The sequence below is a fragment of the Saccopteryx bilineata genome, chromosome 4 (assembly GCF_036850765.1).
Source record: "Saccopteryx bilineata isolate mSacBil1 chromosome 4, mSacBil1_pri_phased_curated, whole genome shotgun sequence".
Lineage (NCBI taxonomy): Eukaryota > Metazoa > Chordata > Mammalia > Chiroptera > Emballonuridae > Saccopteryx > Saccopteryx bilineata.
Window position 1 is genome coordinate 81,749,394 of NC_089493.1, and position 19,975 is coordinate 81,769,368.

The window sequence follows — 19,975 nt, forward strand, 5'->3', positions numbered from 1 at the left end:
TCCAATATTATTTACTATAGTTACTATTTATTATGTTGTACCTTACATCCCCATTACTATTTTGTAACTACTAATTTGTAATTCTTAATCCCTTCATCTTTTTTACCCAGTCCCAACCCCTCTCCCCTCTGTCAACCATCAGTCTGTTCTCTGTATCCATGAGTCTAGTTAAATTTTTATTTGTTCATTTATTTTGTTTTTGAGATTCCACATATAAGTGAAATCATATGGTATTGGTCTTTCTGACTTATTTCACTGAGCATAATACCCTCCAGGTCCACCCATGGTGTTCATCCACATATAGGAGGATTTCTCTCTTTTTTATGGCCAAGTAATATTTCATTATATATATATGTATATATATATAAATATGTATGTCACAGCTTTCTTTTTATTTTATTTTATTTATTAATTTTTTTTAGAGAGAGGAGAGGGAGGGGGGAACAGGGGAAGGAGCAGGAAGCATCAACTCCCATATGTGCCTTGACCAGGCAAGTGCAGGGTTTTGAACCGGCGACCTCAGTGTTCCAGGTCAATGCTTCATCCACTGCGCCACCACAGGTCAGGCGTCACAGCTTTCTTATCCACTCATCTATTGATACTGATGGACACTTTGGTTGCTTCCATATGTTGGAGGCCTACCCATTTTAAGGAGGGCAATCTTCTTTGCTTAGTCTAACATAATCAAATGTTAATCTCATCAAGAAATACTCTCATAGAAAACTCCAGAATAACATCTGGCCAAATATCTGGATAACTCATAGACCAGTCAATCTAACACATAAAATTAACCATTATATCTATTTCCCCATGGTTAGGAGAAGGATAATTCTTAAGCAAATAAATCCCAGTAGGTATATGCTTAAGGAACAGGTAATTAGAGAAAGCTATGAGAAACTATTCTATTCCATAGTGTATTCCTGCTTTCTCAGCACAAGGGTATTAACATTTGTTAAGTGAGTGAACTACTGGTCCGTATACGGAAAAGAGAAGTAACTCTTTAAGAAAAGTGAAGGAGGCAGACCTTCAGAGAGGGAGGTACAGACTGAGGAGGGCCTCCCTGGGAGAACTGAATCCCTAGAGCCTCTCTGTCCATCATTCTGACCCCACTCTGCCTGGGAACCATATCACCATATTTATTTCTGGAGGGAAATGGATCCTGAGTGCTAAACGACTAACTTAAAAGCTTTGGGAACAGCGTGACCTTGGTGGGCCTGGATAAAAATTAGATAAGGCCTGGATAAAAATTAGAAAGATTGGATAAATATTAGCAACTACATAAATATGTTGGCTGGTGGCCCTAATCATCTGCCCTAGATAGCTGCTAGGTGTTACTTTTGGCCAGCTAATATCCACATAACACCTGTATATGATAAGTAATTAAGTTTTATGGGTTTTGATCTATTCAGGTTTAATTCCTAAAGAAATACACCTGGAATGGGACTTTCTTTTTTTTTTTTTTTTTGTATTTTTCTGAAGCTGGAAACGGGGAGAGACAGTCAGACAGACTCCCGCATGCGCCCGACCGGGATCCACCCGGCACGCCCACCAGGGGCGACGCTCTGCCCACCAGGGGGCGATGCTCTGCCGAGACCAGAGCCACTCTAGCGTCTGGGGCAGAGGCCAAGGAGCCATCCCCAGCGCCCGGGGCATCTTTGCTCCAATGGAGCCTTGGCTGCGGGAGGGGAAGAGATAGACAGAGAGGAAGGAGGGGGAGGGGGTGGAGAAGCAAATGGGCGCTTCTCCTATGTGCCCTGGCCGGGAATCGAACCCAGGTCCCCCTCACACCAGGCCGACGCTCTACCGCTGAGCCAACCGGCCAGGGCCTTTTTTTTTTTTTTTTTTTTTTTTTTTTTTTTTTTGACAAGAGTCGGAGAGAAGGACAGATAGGGACATGCTTTCTCATATGTGCCTTGACCAGGGGCTACAGCAGAGCGAGTGACCCCTTGCTCAAGCCAGTGACCTTGGGCTTTAAGCCAGCAACCTCAGGGTTTTGAACCTGGGTCCTCCGCATCCCTGACACTCTATTCACTGTGCCACTGCCTGGTCAGGTCTGAAATGGGACCCTTTAAAAGACTTCTTTTGGCCCTGGCCGGTTGGCTCAGCAGTGGAGCGTCGGCCTGGCGTGCGGGGGACCCGGGTTTGATTCCCGGCCAGGGCACATAGGAGAAGCGCCCATTTGCTTCTCCACCCCCACCCCCTCCTTCCTCTCTGTCTCTCTCTTCCCCTCCCGCAGCCAGGGCTCCATTGGAGCAGGGATGGCCCTGACGCTGGGGATGGCTCCTTGGCCTCTGCCCCAGGCGCTAGAGTGGCTCTGGTCGCCGCAGAGCAACCCCCCGGAGGGGCAGAGCATCGCCCCCTGGTGGGCAGAGCGTCGCCCTTAGTGGGCGTGCCGGGTGGATCCCGGTGGGGCGCATGCGGGAGTCTGTCTGACTGTCTCTCCCCGTTTCCAGCTTCAGAGAAAAAAAAAAAAGAAAGAAAGAAAGAAAAAAAAGACTTCTTTTGACAAAAGGAAAATAAGTGTGATGGCAGGTTGTAGTTTCCTTAAATTACTGCAACAATATCTCCCATTCCACATGCTTTCCTTACAATATGGCAGTCTTCCCCTTGGGAGGTGTGGTTTATGTCTTCTCTCAAATGTGGTGGTTGTTTTTTGTTTTTTGACTGCTTCAACAGGTAGAATAGAATGGAAGTAATGCTATATAACTTCTGAGATTAAGTCATAAGTCAATGCAGCTTCTGCCTTGTCCTCTGGTGAGTCTCTCCTGGAATACTCACTTTGGGATCATAGCTGCTCGGCAGTGAGGAAGATAAGCAGCTACTTGGAGAGGCCATATATAGGTATTCCAGCTGACAGTCCCAGCTGAGGTCCCAACAACAGCCAGCATCAACTGCCAGACATGTGAGTGAACAAGATTTCAGATTCCAGACCCTGGCCTCAATTTTGAGCTGCCCAAGCTGATGTCATGTGGACAAAGATAAGCTGTCCCATTGAGCATTGCCCAGAATGCATATTTGTGAGCAAAATAAAGGACTGCTGCTTTTTAGGCCACTAAATTTGTGACCTGACAAGTATAAATAACACTACTATAGATACAACATACCATATTTAAATGTCTGATCTCTTAGATCAACCTTAAATTCTCTTGTAGCCAGTGAAAAATTCACATAGCACACAACCATAGGAATTATATTTGAGGTTCTATGTTTTTACAAAGCAATACACCTGCAAGTCTGAGAGTCATGGTGACGTCAGCTGGTCAGGTTATTTCTTGATTCAAATAACCCTATACTGTAACAGCAATTTAGAGACTATAGAAAATTTACTGGTATCCTATTTAAAAAAAAGACTTTTCTTGCTTTATTAAACACTCTTTACATCTGCAATATCGACTCTTTCCTACACTTTATCCCAATCCTTCTAAGAAGTTTTGAATAGGGGGGTGGCAGGTAAAGGTGGGTAAAGGATGTTTTTACAACTATTATTGGACAATTCAGTCACACAATCTTCCCCAACCCTTCCTACAAGAGTGTGCTGGATGTTGGCAAATGATTGTTATCATTTTTGTTTTGTAATGATTAGAGTGTAAGGGGATTCATCCTAGAAAATGCTTGGACTCCCAAAACAAATTTAATTTTTTTGGGAAAATACACGTAATCAGTAATTTCCCTTCTCCTTGTCTATTTTGGCATCCAAAATGTTTAAACTAACTGCTTGCATGGAGGATTATTATGTGCAGTTATTGTGAGAATCCAAAGATGTATAAGACATGGACTTTTGCCCTTTCAAAAAGTGAAGTAGCCATATTACAGAACGATTAGCCTTGAGGCAACCAAGAAATCACTCTGTTTTTAATCAATTCTTAAGAGTTATTGTCTTGGGGCCCTGGCCGGTTGGCTCAGCGGTAGAGCGTCGGCCTGGCGTGCGGGGGACCCGGGTTTGATTCCCGGCCAGGGCACATAGGAGAAGCGCCCATTTGCTTCTCCACCCCCCCTTCCTCTCTGTCTCTCTCTTCCCCTCCCACAGCCAAGGCTCCATTGGAGCAAAGATGGCCGGGGCTCTGGGGATGGCTCCTTGGCCTCTGCCCCAGGCACTAGAGTGGCTCTGGTCGCGGCAGAGCGACGCCCCAGAGGGGCAGAGCGTCGCCCCTGGTGGGCGTGCGGGGTGGATCCTGGTTGGGCGCATGCGGGAGTCTGTCTGACTGTCTCTCCCCGTTTCCAGCTTCAGAAAAATACCAAAAAAAAAAAAAAAGTTATTGTCTTGGGATCTACTCAGTATGTCAAAGCCCTCAACTATGTCTGTTCACTTATTACAAAAGAAACCAGCTTCTTGGGAGCGGAGTAAAGAGGGGCAAATATACGGTGACAGAAAATGATTTGACTTTGGGTGATGGGCACACAACGCATTCAACAGTTCAAATGCTATAGAGATGTTTACCTGAAACCTATGTACTCTTGTTGATCACTGTCACCCTATTAAATTTAATTTCTTAAAAAACCCACAATAAACCAGTTTCCATAAAGTGAAAACAAGCAAACCTTCAGCTCGCTTTTCCTGTCTCCTTTTCTTTTCCCCAGATCCCTTCTCTAGATGCCATACACACTCCTTTCCCCAGTCAAGCTTCTTACTTTTCCGTTTCTTCTTGCTTACTTGGTTATCCCAGCTTCCCATCCTTTTGCATCAGTCCGCAGTAAATTGCTCCATCCCAACTCCTCATTCCTGGAATCCACTAGCCTTGTGTTATATTGCGTACCTTTTTTTTTTTTTTAATATTTTATTTATTGATTTTTTAGAGAGAGAGAGACAGAGAGAGAGAGAGAAGGGGGAGGAGCAGGAAGCATCAACTCCCATATGTGCCTTGACCAGGCAAGCCCAAGGTTTGAACCGGCGACCTCAGTGTTCCAGGTCGACGCTTTATCCCACTGCGCTACCACAGGTCAGGCCATCGCGTAACTTTTAGAAAAGACTCACTAAAAATGCCCATGAAGCTGCGCTGGATTCCTAAATTTCATCTTTCTTAAATGCAAAGCCTACACCCAAGGCCTGACTGTGGAGCTAGGAGACCGGGCAGCGATGAGTAATTCTAAGCCTCAAGCAGCCCATGCTGACGAGATAGGGAGCAATGACAACAGTAATAGAGGAAGCGAAGCGTGGGAGGAGCTGCCAGCTGGGGAATTGCAGCGAGAGGAGGACCCTCCCCGCCTCCGACCCTTGGGGGCCACCCAAGTCACGCTCAGGAGGGTCAAGATGGCGCCGTCCCCACTCCTTCGTCGTGGGGGGCGGGCCGGGGGCCTCACGTGACCTCTCCCGCGGGCCGGGAGCCCTCAGCTGCCGGAGCCGCGCGCCGGGAGTCCCGCGGCCGCGCACACCGTACTCTGATCTCTGTGGGCGTCCTTCCGTGTGCCCGCACGGCTGCGAGGCTCTCTCCCCGCGGCCCAGGGCCGGAGCGGGGTCAGGAACGGGGGCTGTAGGCCGTGCGGAGGCAAAGGGGCTGTGGGATGGGGGTCCTGCCGCCCCGCCGAGGCGGGAGTCGGAGGAGACCGCGCGGCGTCCTGCGGGAAGGCTAGGTGCTGAGGCTGGGGCTGTTCGGGAGATTCAGGGCATTCTTCCCAGGCCATGGGCGCCGTCGGGGACGCGGGGCTCCCCTCGGGGATTCAGCCTCCTGGTTTGGGCTTTTCACAGATTTCCCATCGCCATCCAGCCTCGAAGCCAGCAGGATTGAAAAACGGCTTCAGCCAAATGCGCTCTTCCCTTTAAGGAGAGGGGCTGAGCCCGTCGCCCAAGGGGACTCGAAGGGATGCCCTGGCCCTTGAGGGGAGTGGAAGGAGCAGAGGTTGAAGGAGGAGGCGAGAGCGGACATCTCCCTCCTTGACCATCAGATGCCTCCTTTTGTGTTTCCAGCTCCGCTGAGGAGGCTTGGCTGCGCTGACCACCCGGGAGGGGGACTGACGACGCGCGGCGGGCTCTGACCGTGCCGCCTTCATGTAGCTGCTGACGGGGACCCTGGAGGGAACCGGCACGGAGCGCGGCCCCGCCTTCCTTCTCCCCCGCCTCCCAAGAGCCTAGGCTGGCTATGTGGAGTCGTGAGGGGACCTGAGACTGCCCCGGGGTTCTCCAGGACTCCTCAAGGCACCTGCCTGTCCCTCTGCGCCCGGGGCTGGAGAGACTGGTGCGGAGCTCGAGGCGGGCGGACCGCAGCCGGAGCTCCAGCCTCGCCATGGGGCATAACGACAGCTGGAGCTACCAAAACGCCAGCGAAGCGCGCAACGCGTCGGGCGCCGAGGCGGGGGTCGCCAACCGCAGCGCCCTCGGGGAGTCCGGCCAGGCGCAGGTGTACCGCCAGTTCACCACGACCGTGCAGGTCGTCATCTTCATAGGCTCGTTGCTCGGTAAGCCGTCCGCTTGGGCGCTTCCTGGCGGGTTGGCCCCGCGGGCACAGGCGCCAACTATTTCCTATGTAGCAAAGTGCAGATAGTTGAGGGAGGTTGAAGAATGCGGAGTAACTGCGGGAAAATTAAACTGGGACGGTCGACTCCAGCCCCAGCCTGACCGCAGAAGACTTCCGATAGGGCTTTCCCCGGTCCCAGGACCCAGCCTGGCCAGGGTGGAGGTCAGCCTCCCCATGCCGCCCCTGCGAACGCTTCGGGATGGGCGCAGGGTTGTGCCCATCATTTCCTACCTCGGATGCCAGGACAGATCGCTGGCTTGAGCTCTTGTTTACAAATAGCGAGGAATAAATCTTCTGTTTTGTTGCTGATGACAGAGGGATTTTCCTCTCTCATCTATTCCCTATATATAAAATTATTTTGAAAGAGCCTGATTTTGCGGGTTTTATGGCATGCTTCTTCGGGACAGCCACCTACCTGCTGGTAAACAACCCTGTGGAGTTAACTGTTGCCTTCAGATAATTTTAAACACCAAAACATAACAAATCTCAGTCTATTCCCTAGCTACATTTGTTTGAAGTACAGAATAAAGACAAGATAAAAAGCACAAAACATCACACGCAACAGATTTAGGTATTCTTGCTCACAGAAGAAAAGATCACTGAATTGAAATGAGCTGCTAGCAAAACGTTTGTCAGCTAGTGTGAGAATTACCAATATTTCCAGTAGCTACTCTAGGTGATGCATAATATAATCTTTTCATTTCTGTTGAGGTTTGTGAGATGTGTTGCTTATTTTTGTAAATTTGTGGCTTCCCTTCAAATGTAAGTTCAATGATGTGGCATTTATAATGGTGTAGAACGATTGTGATTGTGATTTTTATGGTCTAGAGCTGTCTCAAAGTTTCAGTGTTGGAATTGATTACTTTTTTGTAGATTATGGATTTTCATGGAAACCATGATAATCGACATCAAACGGACAATAGAAGAATTTTAAGTGTTTGGAATTTCCCTTCACAATTTCTCTAATTGTCATCATTCTGTCCCTTTCTATTGTAATATTTATTTTCCATTTTTTGTCATGAGGGCATTTTCAGGAGTAGGCATCAATGTGGCTATGTCTAGGTGTGTGTCTGTTAGTGTTAAGATGTGTTTTTGGGCTAGCCGGTTTGCTCAGTGGATAGAGCGTCGGCCCAGCGTGTGGATGTTCTGGGTTCAATTCCTCACCAGGGCATACAAGAGAAGCAACCATCTGCTTCTCTTCTCCTCCATCTCCCCCTTTTCTTTCTCTTCCACTCTGCAGCCAGTAGCTCAGTAGGTTAGAGCATTGGCTCTGGAGAGGATAGCTCCTTGGATTCGAGCATCCACCCCAGTCCTGGGTTGCTGGGTGGATCCCAGTGAGGGACATGAGGGAGTCTTTCTCACTATCTCCCTTCCTCTCACCTAAAAAAAAAAAAAGATGTGTCTTTATGGATGTAATGTTAAATGAATGTTAACAGAGCACAAGCTTGTGTTGAAAATGCTTTCAATATTTATTTAACAAATAACTGAGGGAATGCTGAACACCTACCTAATAGGTAGCAGGCACAATGAACTGTAGGGAATTAGGAGTTAAATTCTAGTATTGGCACATTTACTTAAAGTGTAGATTATTGGGAAAGCAGTAGAGTGGCTGCATTTTTATTTTTGCAATTTTTTTGCGGGTTTGTTTTGTTTTGCACATTGGTAGCTTTAACCCTGAAGATGGTGTTGGGAGAAATTTTCCTGTAGCCTGACTCTAAAACTTTAAGTGCTATTGAAATATGTGGAAGGCAGAGCATGTATGGAAAGGGCAGGGCAAATGATGCACATTTAACAAATGTTCTGCTTCCCATATACTTCTGTTCTTGTAACTTGCATTGGATTCAGGAATTCCTAGGAAAATCTGCCCTATTTCAACTAGCACTTTAATTGACATGCAAAAATGGCTTTTGTGAATGTCTTCAAACAGGAGACTGATTTTTCCTCTTGATCTTGCTTATGCCTGACTTGGCCTAGGGGGACATATTTCTCCCCTTTACATTACTTGGGCCCTCCTAAGAGAGAATTTTGTTTGCTCCTTTTTTTATTCTTTATTTATTATTATTATTATTTTTTTAATTTTTATTTTATTTATTCATTTTAGAGAGGAGAGAGAGGGAGGGAGGGAGGGAGGGAGAGAGAGAGAGAGAGAGAGAGGGAGAGGGAGAGAGAGAGGAGAGACAGGGGGGAGGAGCTGGAAGCATCAACTCCCATATGGCAAGCCCAGGGTTTTGAACCGGTGACCTCAGCATTTCCAGGTCGACGCTTTATCCACTGTGCCACCACAGGTCAGGTGCTCCTTTTTATTTTCAGGAAAAGTATAAATATGGTTAAATGTAAGGTGACCAATCATCCTCCTTTAGGGAGGACAACAGTCCTTCTTTTGTAAGTTCCGTTCTCCCTCAAAAAGTGTCCTCCTACATTCCTCCTTTTTGATATTGGAAGACTAATCTGTAAATGTCCGTATTCAATCAATGCAGAGTCGATCCATTGTGTGTGATGTGACGTATTTGTATCTAAATGAGTACTTTTTCTTTACAGTTATTATTAAAAATTGATAGGCATGTAAGCATAATTACAATATAAAATATTACAAATGTTTTTATTATGCATTTATCATAGTGTATTGTTGCAATGAATAAAATGTTTATTTATGGTATTTTTTTCTTCAGTTTATTTTTGTCCTCCTTTTCATTGTAAAAAAGTTGGTCACTTTATTAAATGTCTAGAAATTAGTAGTCAGAGCACTTGTGCAAAATGAAAGGCATGCCTGACCAGGCGGTGGCGCAGTGGATAGAGCATCGGACTGGGATGTAGAGGACCCAGGTTCGAGACCCTGAGGTCGCCAACTTGAGCGTGGGCTCATCTGGTTTGAGCGAAAGCCCACCAGCTTGAACCCAAGGTCGCTGGCTCCAGCAAGGGGTTACTCGGTCTGCTGAAGGCCCGTGATCAAGGCACATATGAGAAAGCAATCAATGAACAATTAAGGTGTTGCAACACGCGGCGAGAAACTAATGATTGATGCTTCTCATCTCTCTCTGTTCCTGTCTGTCTGTCCCTGTCTATCCCTCTCTCTGACTCACTCTCTGTCTCTGTAAAAAAAAAAAAAAAAAATGAAAGGCACATCGGGTTTCCTTAAAATCTTAGCTAAATAACATTGCTCTGTGTACTTTTTTACTCTTTACTTACTGTTTTGTTTTTTTTTGAGAGAGAAAAAGGGAGAGAGATGAGAAGCATCAACTTGTGTCACTTTAGTTGTACATTGATTGCTTCTCATACATCCCTTTGGCCAAGAAGCTCCAGCTGAGCCAGTGACCCCTTGCTCAAGCCAGTAACCTTGGGCATCAAGCCAGTGATTTTTGGGCTTAAACCAACAACCATGGGATTAACATTCCCATGCTCAACCCAGCAACTCTGTGCTCAAGCTGATGAGCCTGCACTCAAGCTGGATGAGCCTGTGCTCAAGCCTGTGTCCTTGGAGTTTCAGACCTGAGAACTCAGCGTCCCAGGCTGACACTCTATCCATTGCACCACCACTGGTCAGGCACTTACTGGTATTCGTGAATCATTGTTCTCTGAGGATTTGACCCATATAAATGTATCTACTATAGGTAATTGAATCTTCCTGGTAATGACAGTGGAGCCTCAGAGCTTAAGTTCTTAAGTTCAGTCAGTTGCAAGGCAAGTAAACTTGGGAAACAGTTTTATGAAGACCAAAAAATAGAAAAAAAAAGCAGATTGGAAATAAAAAGATTTATCATGAAAGAATGTTGGTCAAATAAGTTTGTAAAAGATGATTTTTATGTTTGCTCGCTTATAGTTTGCATTGGGGGCTGGACAGTGACAGAAATAGTGGTCTGTGAAATTGCAAATTACCTTCCTGCTTGAGAAGGCCATTGTTTTACTAATGTTTGTTGGAGGAGAGGTTTTTATGCCAGAAAGTTTTGAAAAGAGAGAGAAGGAGAAGAAAGAAGCCATGTTTGCGAAGTGAGAGCAGAGAGAATGCAGAGTGCTGAAGAAGAAGCCAGTTTTGGAGAGAGAGAGAAGGTGTGCAGATGGGGAACCAGAGCTGAGGGGCTTTTGCGAGCTCCGCTGAGACTGGTGAGGCCTTTGATTCTAGGAGAAACCAGAGAAGATTCTCCTGGTTGTGGAACCAGAGAATGTGTCAGTGGCTTTGGGAGCCCTGACTGAAAGGGAAGTGTTTTCCCTGTGTGGCGCTCGTCGGCCGGTGTGAGACTTCCATAAAGGAATGGCCCACTATTCTTTGGTTCCATTGTTTCTTTACTGTCTGCCAGAATCCAGTGAGAACCTGCATGTGCGTTGGCCACGACGGCCACGACTACTGGCCATACAGAGAATCTGTAAGGCTGAAACGTAAATGGAGGACAGAATAGTATCTAGAATAGTATATGACTCTAACTTAATCTAATTGTTTCCTCTGTCCTGAAACATAGGTGAATGAGCTTTTCTCCCCCCCCACCTTTAAATAAATTCAAATATACTTCTTTTATTCTCTAGGATTTCTCTTTGGGATTTCCAGAGGTCCTGTAGCATTTGAAAATAACTCTGTGGGCTGTGGGGGAAATTTTCCTTCATTTCCCTCATAGTTCTTCTGGCTGGTCCAATCAAATTGATATAAGACAGGTTAATAGGAGTAAATAACCAAATTTATTACATATGTACATACAGGGGTTCTGTAAAATATGGGACCTGAGGACAGACACATCAGGCAACTGGGGCTAATGTGCCATCTTGAACTAAATAGAAAGGGGTAGTAGTTTGGACTTTAAGGGAAGGCAGGCAATTCACAGGTAGATCAGAAAGAGCAAACATTTGACAAATCTTGCCAGGCTACCCAGAAACAATGGGACTCTCAGGGGATCCTGACAAACAGACTACTAGGTTTCTCACTGTCTGCCACACTGAATTTATAATGCTAAAGTGATCTCCCTTCCTGGAGTAGAGTGTCTGTTATTTTTGTTTTTGAGAGAGAGAAAGAGCAAAACACCAATTTGTAGTTGCTTTCACTTAAATTGTGCATTGATTGCTTCAGAGAGAGGGAGTAGATAGAGTGAGAAGCATCAACTGGTAGCTATCACTTTAGTTGTACAGTGATGTCTCGGTTTTCGGTGATAATCAGTCCGAAAACAATTGGTGAAATCCGAAACTGACGAAAACTGAGGCAATTATTTCCATATGAATCAATGTAAATCCAATTACTGTATTAACTCTTGCAAGCAATAAAAAAAGCACAAAAACACTGAAAAGCAATGGAATTGTTTGGCTAGACACGTGGGATGATGCTCACATGAGAAACAATGTCACACTGAGCAGGAGAACATGTGGGTTGCCCTTTCTTTTGCAAAATTAGCAGTGAGGTCATGTGGGCACGCTGACAAAATCTGAGTCAACCGACGAAAACTGAGACAAAATTTTTGCGGAAAAAAATCAATGAAGGCCCTGGCCAGTTGGCTCAGTGGTAGAGTGTCGGCCTGGCGTGCAGGAGTCCCGGGTTCGATTCCCGGCCAGGGCACACAGGAGAAGCGCCCACCTGCTTCTCCACCCCTCCCCCTCTCCTTCCTCTCTGTCTCTCTCTTCCCCTCCTGCAGCCAAGGCTCCATTGGAGCAAAGTTGGCCCGGGCACTGAGGATGGCTCAATGGCCTCTACCTCAGGCGCTAGAATGGCTCTGGATGCAACAGAGCAACGGCCCAGATGCGCGGAGCATCGCCCCCTGGTGGGCATGCCGGGTGGATCCCGGTTGGGCACATGCGGGAGTCTGACTGACTCCCCGTTTCCAACTTCAGAAAAAAATACAAAAAAAAAAAATCAATGAAACCCGAAACCGACGATAACCGAAGCCAACAAAAACTGAGACATTACTGTACATTGATTACGTCTTGTATGTGCCTTGACCAGGACCGAGCCAATGTCCCCTTGCTCGAGCCAGTGACCTTAGGCTTTTCATGCCGGCGATCTTTGGGCTCAAGCTGGTGAGCGTTGGGATTCTGTGGATGATCCCCCTCTTCAAGCCAATGACCTCTGCTGATAAGCCCATGCTCAGAGCCAGCAACCTTGGGGTTTTAACTGGAGACCTCAGCATTTCGGATCAATGCTTTATTCAGTGTGCCATCACTAGTCATGCTGGAGCAAGTTTTTAAAATTTGTATTCCGTTAGGCAGATAAGGAGGAGAGTCAAAGCTTCCTCTGAGTCTTTTGTTTCTTAAAAATAATCAGGTTAAAATAATATCTCAAACAGGCATACTTTGGGGTGGCAAAGTCTGTTCCTCTTCAATTCCTTTGTATTAAAGATGTCTTATAGCTCTTTTTTGTGTGTGTGACAGAGGCAGAGAGAGACAGAGAGAGGGACAGATAGTGACAGACAGGAAGGGATAGAGATGAGAAGCATCAATTCTTTGTTGCTGCGCCTTAGTTGTTCATTGATTGCTTTCTCATATGTGCCTTGATGGGGAGGGGGGGCTACAGCAGAGTAAGTGACCCCTTGCTAATGCCAGCGACCTTGGGCTCAAGCTGGTGAGCTTTGCTTAAACCAGATGAGCCTGCGCTCAAACTGGTGACCTCGGGGTCTTGAACCTGGGACCTCCGTGTCCTAATCCAATGCTCTATCCACTGCGCTACTGCCTGGTCAGGCTACAGCTCTTTTTGAAAACAGTGTTAGGAGAAATCCCTAATAACTTGGAATAACTATTTTAATAATTAGGAGAATTGTACATTTTAGAACTCAGGAATTATATATAATATTATTCAAATAATAGTTCTCAATACCCTGAGCCCTAGGCAATCACTCATCTACTTACTGTCTCAATGGATTTGTCTGTTCTGGGTATTTTTATATGTAGAGAGTCATAGAATATGTGGTTCTTTGTAATTGGCTATTTTCACTTCACATAATATTTTCAAGGTTCTTTGTAATTGGCTATTTTCACTTTACATAATATATATTTTCAAGGTTCATGCCATCCAGCATGCTCATAAGTACTTCATTTGGGATTCCAGTTTTTGGCTACTATGAATAATGCGGCTATGAACATTTGTGTAGTTTATGTGTTGACATATGTTTTTAGTTTCTTGGGTATATAACAAGAGTGAAATTTCTGGGTCATATGATAAGTCTACATTTATCCTTTTTAGAAACTACCACATTGCTTTCCAAAGTGGCTGCATTATTTTACTTCCTTGCCAGCAGAGTATGAGGGTTCTAATTTCTCAACATTATTGTTAACATTTATTATTGTCTTTTTTATTATGACATTCTAGTGGGTGTTAGGTGATATCTCATTGTGGTTTTGATTTGTATTTTTTTGTTTTTTAGATTTTATTTATCCATTTTTAGAGAGATAGGAGAGAGAGAGAGAAGGGAGGGAGGAACAGGAAGCATCAACTGCCATATGTGTCTTGACTAGAAAAGCCTAGGGTTTTGAACCAGCGACCTCAGCGTTCCAGGTGGACACTTTATTTATTGTGCCACCACAGGTCAGGCCAATTTGTATTTTTCTAATGAAAGATGTTGAACATCTTTTCGTGCCCTTATTGGCCATTTGCATATCTTCTTTGGGAAAATATGTTTAGATCCTTTACCCATTTTTAAATTGTGTTATTTGCCCTTTGATCACTGAGTTCAATTTTCTCCTATGGGCTAGATTCTAGACTTTTATCAGGTACATGATTTGCAAATACTTTCTTTAATTCTGAGGGTTGTTTTTTTAGTTATTGTCGGGTTTTTTTATATTTTTCCAAAGTTAGAAGCGGGGAGGCAGTCAGACAGACTCCTACATATCCCCGACTGGGATCTATCTGGCATGCTCACAAGTGGCCATGCTCTGCCCATCTGGAGCGTTGCTTCGTTGCGGCTGGAGCCATTCTAGCGCCTGAGGTGGAGGCCATGGGGCTGTCCTCAGCACCCGGGGCAACTTTGCTCCAATGAAGCCTTGGCTGTGGAAGAGGAAGAGAGAGATAGAGAGGAAGGAGAGGGGGAAGGGTGGAGAAGCAGATGGGCGCTTCTCCTGTGTGCCCTAACCGGGAATCAAACCCAGGTGCTGGGCCGACCCTCTCCTGCTGAGCCAACCGGCCAGGGCCTATTGGTATTTTTTAAAGCACAGAAGTTTAGCCTTGGCTGGTTGGCTCAGTAATAGAGCGTTGGCCAGGTGTGTGGATGTCCTGGGTTCGATTTCTGGTTAAGTAACCATCTGCTTCTCTAACCCTCCCCCTTCTCTCTTTCCCTCTCTCCCTTTCTTTCTCTCTCTCTCTCTCTCCCTCTATTTCCCTCCCTCTCCCTCTCCCCTCTCCTTCTGCAGCCATGGCTTGGTTGGTTCAAGCACATTGGCCCCAGGCACTGAGGATGGCTCAGTGGAGCCTCTACCTCAGGCACTAAAAATAGCTCATTTGCGAGCATTGGTCCCAGATGGGGATTGCCAGGTTGATCCCTGTCAGGATGCATAGGGAGTCTGTCTCACTATCTTCCCTCCTCTTTCTTGGAAAAAAAGAAAATAAAAGTTTTAAATCTTGATGAAGTCCAATTTTTCTAAAAATTTTGTTGTTGCTTGTGTTTTTGGTGTTATTTCTAAGAAACTATTGCCTAATCCAAGGTCATGAAGATTTAGTCTTGTATTTTCTTCTAAGAGATGTATAGTTTTAGCTCTTACATTTATTTATTTATTTAAGTTTATTTATTGATTTTAGAGAGAGAGGACGGGAGAGAAAGAAAGACATAAACATTGATCTGTTTCTGTATGTGCCATGGCCAGAGATCGAACAGACAACCTTTATGTGTTGGCATGATGCTCTAATCAAAAGAGCTATCCAGCCAGGGCTAGCTCTTACATTTAAGTCTTTGACCCATTTATGTTAATCTTTGTATGTGGTGTAAACTGGACATATATGTTCGTTTTTGTTGTTGTTTTTAAATATGTAGGTGTCCCAGCATCATTTGTTGAAAGACTCTTTTTTCCCCATTGAATTATCTTGGCATTCTTGTTGATCCTGTGAAAACTCTTGATGCCATTGTCCCACTGAAGAATTTTCATAAACCTTTGATGAGGGATAAATAAGAGAAAAATAAAATTTTCCCCTCAGAAAATTTACTTTGTGTGCTTAAAAAAAATGATCTAGAAACAGACTTTCCCAGAGGCGTGGAGGAGACGAATGACCTCTCCAGTGTATTAATAAGGACTTGCTTGTTATGTGATCAGGTAATTGCTTTTTTCTGTGTTTTTTTTTTATTCTTCCACATATACTAGCAATTATCCCTTTTCATGTGTGTTAATATGCATTGTCTTTGTTAGGGCTCAGTCATTAGTACCTGCTGGGATGTTAATAAATGAACTGGCTGTATCATAAATCTGCTACACTGAGTTGTTTCTAACAGGAACTTCTGTATTCTAAAATAACTAACCTCACTTTAAAGTGAGTTTGGGAGCTGGGTGCAAAAGGTGACAAGATCAAGCAAAGAAAAAAAAACCTCATAGACAGGCCCTGGCCGGTTGGCTCAGCAGTAGTGTGTCAGCCTGGCATGTGGAAGTCGCAGGTTCGATTCCTGGTCAGGGCACACAGGAGAAGCGCCCATCTGCTTCTCCACTCTTCCCCCTCTCTTTCCTCTCTATCTCTCTCTTGGAGCAAAGTTGGCCCTGACGCTGAGGATGGCACCATGGCCTCTGCCTCAGGCACTTAGAATGGCTCTGGCCACAAAGGAGTAACCCCCTAGATGGGCAGAGCATTGCCCCCTGGTGGGCATGCTGAGTGGATCCCAGTTGGGCACATGTGGGAATCTGACTGCCTCCCCGCTTCTCACTTCAGAAAAATACAAAAACACTCAAAAAACAAAAAACAAACAAACAAAAAGAAACTCATATACAGACAACAGTATGGTGATTATAAGAGAGAAGGGGGTGGGGGAGGTAGGAGAGGGTAAAGGAGGGATAAATGGTGATGAAGAGAGACTTGGCTTGGGGTGATGAACACACAATACAGTGTACAGATGATATATGGTATTGTAAATCTGAAACCTATATAATTTTATTAACCAATGTCACCCCAGTAAATTCAATAAAAAATATAACTAACTCCAGAAATATTTAAAACAATTTTATCTTTCCAAGTGTTCCAATTAGCAGTGAGCCCATTGGAGCAGAAAGACATATTTAAAGTTTGGTTTATTATTTTATTTTTCTTTTACTTGGTTCTCTTTTGTACTGGACTTTAGTCTGTGGTCCTGTGCTACTGCAATACAGAAATCCTTTGCCTTTAGGATTAGAAATGTAACCTTGGCCCTGGCCGGTTGGCTCAGTGGTGGAGCGTAGGCCTGGTGTGCAGAAGTCCCGGGTTCGATTCCCGGCCAGGGCACACAGGAGAGGCGCCTATCTGCTTCACCCCTCCCCCTCTCTTTCCTCTCTGTCTCTCTCTTCCCCTCCCGCAGCCGAGGCTCCACTGGAGCAAAGATGGCCCGGGCGCTGGGGATGGCTCCTCGGCCTCTGCCCCAGGCGCTAGAGTGGATTTGGTCGCAACAAAGCGACGCCCCGGAGGGGCAGAGCATCGCCCCCTGGTGGGCAGAGCGTCGCCCCCTGGTGGGTGTGCCGGGTGGATCCAGGTTGGGCGCATGCGGGAGTCTGTCTGACTGTCTCTCCCCGTTTCCGGCTTCAGAAAAATACAGAAAAAAAAAAAAAAGAAATGTAACCTTTGCAATGACCCCCTCCCCAGTCAGAGCAGGGTTTACATGTTGTTAAAATATTTTTTTTGTATGTTGACAGTTAAGGTATAGTAGTAGGACATTTTTGATACTGGTTGACAAAGGAACTTATTAATTTACTGTTTGGAATTTTCATTTTTAGTTCCTTTTTTTTGTCCCAAAGTCTCAACTCCAAATATTCATTCTTCTGCAAAAAATATGCGTGTACTTTATTGGGTGTAATTTTGTAGAATGGGAGGAAATTTGTCTTAAAAGAGGAACAAACAGACATGACTATTTTTCTCTGTGGCAACCAAGTCTCTGAAAATATCTCTTCTATAGAGTGTGCCAGAGAGTTTCTCTGTATGTTATTTCTGAATAAGCCATTGAGTAGTGACTAGCAGGTGTGGTAAAAAAACTTGAAAACATTGGCATGCAAAGACACATGCACCCTCATGTTCATCTCAGCATTATTCACAGTGGCAAAGACATGGAAACAACCAAAGTGTCCCTTGAAAGAGGATTGGATAAAGAAGATGTGGAATAGCAAAGATCTGAAAACAGCCCAAGTGTCCGTCAGTGGATGAGTGGATTAAAAAGCTTTGGTACATATACACTATGGAATACTACTCAGCCATAAGAAACGATGACATCGGATCATCTACAACAACATGGATGGACCTTGATAACATTATATTGAGCGAAATAAGTAAATCAGAAAAAACTAAGAACTATATGATTCCATACATAGGTGGGACATAAAAATGAGACTCAGAGACATGGACAAGAGTGTGGGGGTTACGGGGTGGGGGGTAGGAGAGGGAGGGAGGTGGGGGAGGGGAGAGGCACAAAGAAAACCAGTTAGAAGGTGACGGAAGACAATTGGACTTTGGGTGATGGGAATGCAGCATAATCAAATGTCAAAGTAACCTAGAGATGTTTTCTCTGAACATATGTACCCTGATTTATCAATGTCACCCCATTAAAATTAATAAAAAAGAAGATATGGTACATGTATACAATGGACTACTACTCAGCCATAAGAAATGATGACATATTGGCATTATGACAACATGGATGGAACTTGGGAGCATTATACTAATTGAAATAAGTAAATCAGAAAAAGCTAAGAATTATATGATTTCACACATAGGTGTGATATAAAAATGGGACTCTTGGACATAGATAAAAGTGAAGTTTCCACAGGGAGGGAGTTTGGGAGAGGGGAGTAAAGAGCGACAAATATATGGTGATGGAAAATGATTTGACTTTGGGTGATGGGCACACAACATAACAGTTCAAATGCTGTAGAAATGTTTACCTGAAACCTGTATACTGTTATTTATTAATATCACCTTATTAAATTTAATTTTCTAAATAACCCAAAAAACAAAGAACTGTCTTATTGCCAAGAAACTTCCACATTGGCTGCATGGAAAATTGTTATTAGTTACACAGTACAAAAACTTACAAGACTTTTTGGCTATACTAAGGTATGAGTGACTCTTGGCAAAATTTAGAAGTAGTAATTTGCCTTGGATAAAACTAAAATATAAACCTATCTTCAGAAAATCAACTTCCATTCATAGTTTTTACTTTTTGGTCTTCATTCCATCTCTTTTCAGATACGTCTTGTTTTCTTGACCTTTTGGACGCCCATTGACCTTATTTTGACTTGCTTTCTTGTCTTCTCTCTTCCAAACATAATAGTATCTGTATTCTATTCCCTCATGGTGGCATGCTAATAAGTAAACCACTTTATAGATGTAGATGTTAACATGTTAGTACATTAATACATTGACCTTTAGTGGTACTATTTAAAAAAACAAGTTCACTATCCTAAGCAAAAAGAGTGAGTAAGTTGAGTATTTTATATATTTGACAGGTAATGAGGAGAAATGGGTAGGATGGATCTGTTAGGAAGCTCTAATCATGTCATATAGGCAAACCTATTTCATGCATGTAAAACATTTAGAAAAATTGAGGGTAGAGGAACATGCTGGTACATAAAGGAACAGGAAGGTATCAGTTCATACTAGTGTCATGTTCTTCCTTTAAGGTTTTTCTTTAAGAATTGTTTTTTTTTTTTAATATTTTATTTATTGCTTTTTAGAGAAAGGAGATAGAGAGAGAAAAGGTGGGGGATGGAGCGGGAAGCATGAACTCGCAGTAGTTGCTTCTTGCATGTGGCTTGACCAGGCAAACCCTGAGTTCTGAACCAGTGACCTCTGTATTTCAGGTTGAGGCTCTATCCACGGTGCCACCACAGGTCAGGCTCTTTTAGGTTTTAATTCCCTCTTTTATTTCTTTCATAACTAAAAACATAGTATTTCAGATTGTTACATTGGGATGCTTATTGTGTTTGCTGACTCTTATTTTGGGTCATTTCCTTGTGTATTTCTAAGTTTTTGATTGTGAGTCTGTCTTCTTTTTCTGAAGGATTCTGTGAGATCTTGATCACAGAAGTGGCCTCAAGGACAGTTTCTCATTTGCTTTTGCCAGGTGTCATATGGTCATCAATAAATAACCCAAGACCTCAACCACAGGAAAAGACATATTCCCTTGTCATCTTTTTGAGAATACATTTTATTTTTTTTTTAACCCTCTTTTTTTTATTTTATTGCGGTGGCTAACCTTTGAGGATTCCAGCTTTATCCAGGAATTTCTGTTCCGACTAGCTTCAGGTGAGTCCAAGGTCAGTTCAGCCTGTGTGTGGGTGTTGAAAGCCAAAGTTAGCTATGATGGCCTATTTCCTGTCTGAAAATTACCTTTCAATGTTAATACTCTGGTCTCTGTTTCAGGCAGCTGGGAATTTTTATTTCTTGTAAGTTCAGCTAGAATTTAAAAATG

General features: G+C 44.2%; 1 protein-coding gene across 3 annotated transcripts in view; it reads left to right on the forward strand.

The window, feature by feature from the left end:
- Window positions 1-5,351: 5,351 nt before the first annotated feature.
- Window positions 5,352-19,975, forward strand: part of GPR176 (G protein-coupled receptor 176) — a 121,357-nt gene continuing 106,733 nt past the window's right edge. Inside the window, exons 1-2 of one of the 3 annotated variants that reach the window (XM_066277145.1) lie at window positions 5,352-5,568; window positions 5,903-6,390. In XM_066277145.1, coding sequence (XP_066133242.1) covers window positions 6,219-6,390 — 172 coding nt within the window. In that variant the 5' untranslated portion in view covers window positions 5,352-5,568; window positions 5,903-6,218. Of the gene's footprint in view, window positions 6,391-19,975 lie in introns of all 3 variants that reach the window. The other 2 variants (XM_066277146.1, XM_066277147.1) reach the window with 2 other exon arrangements.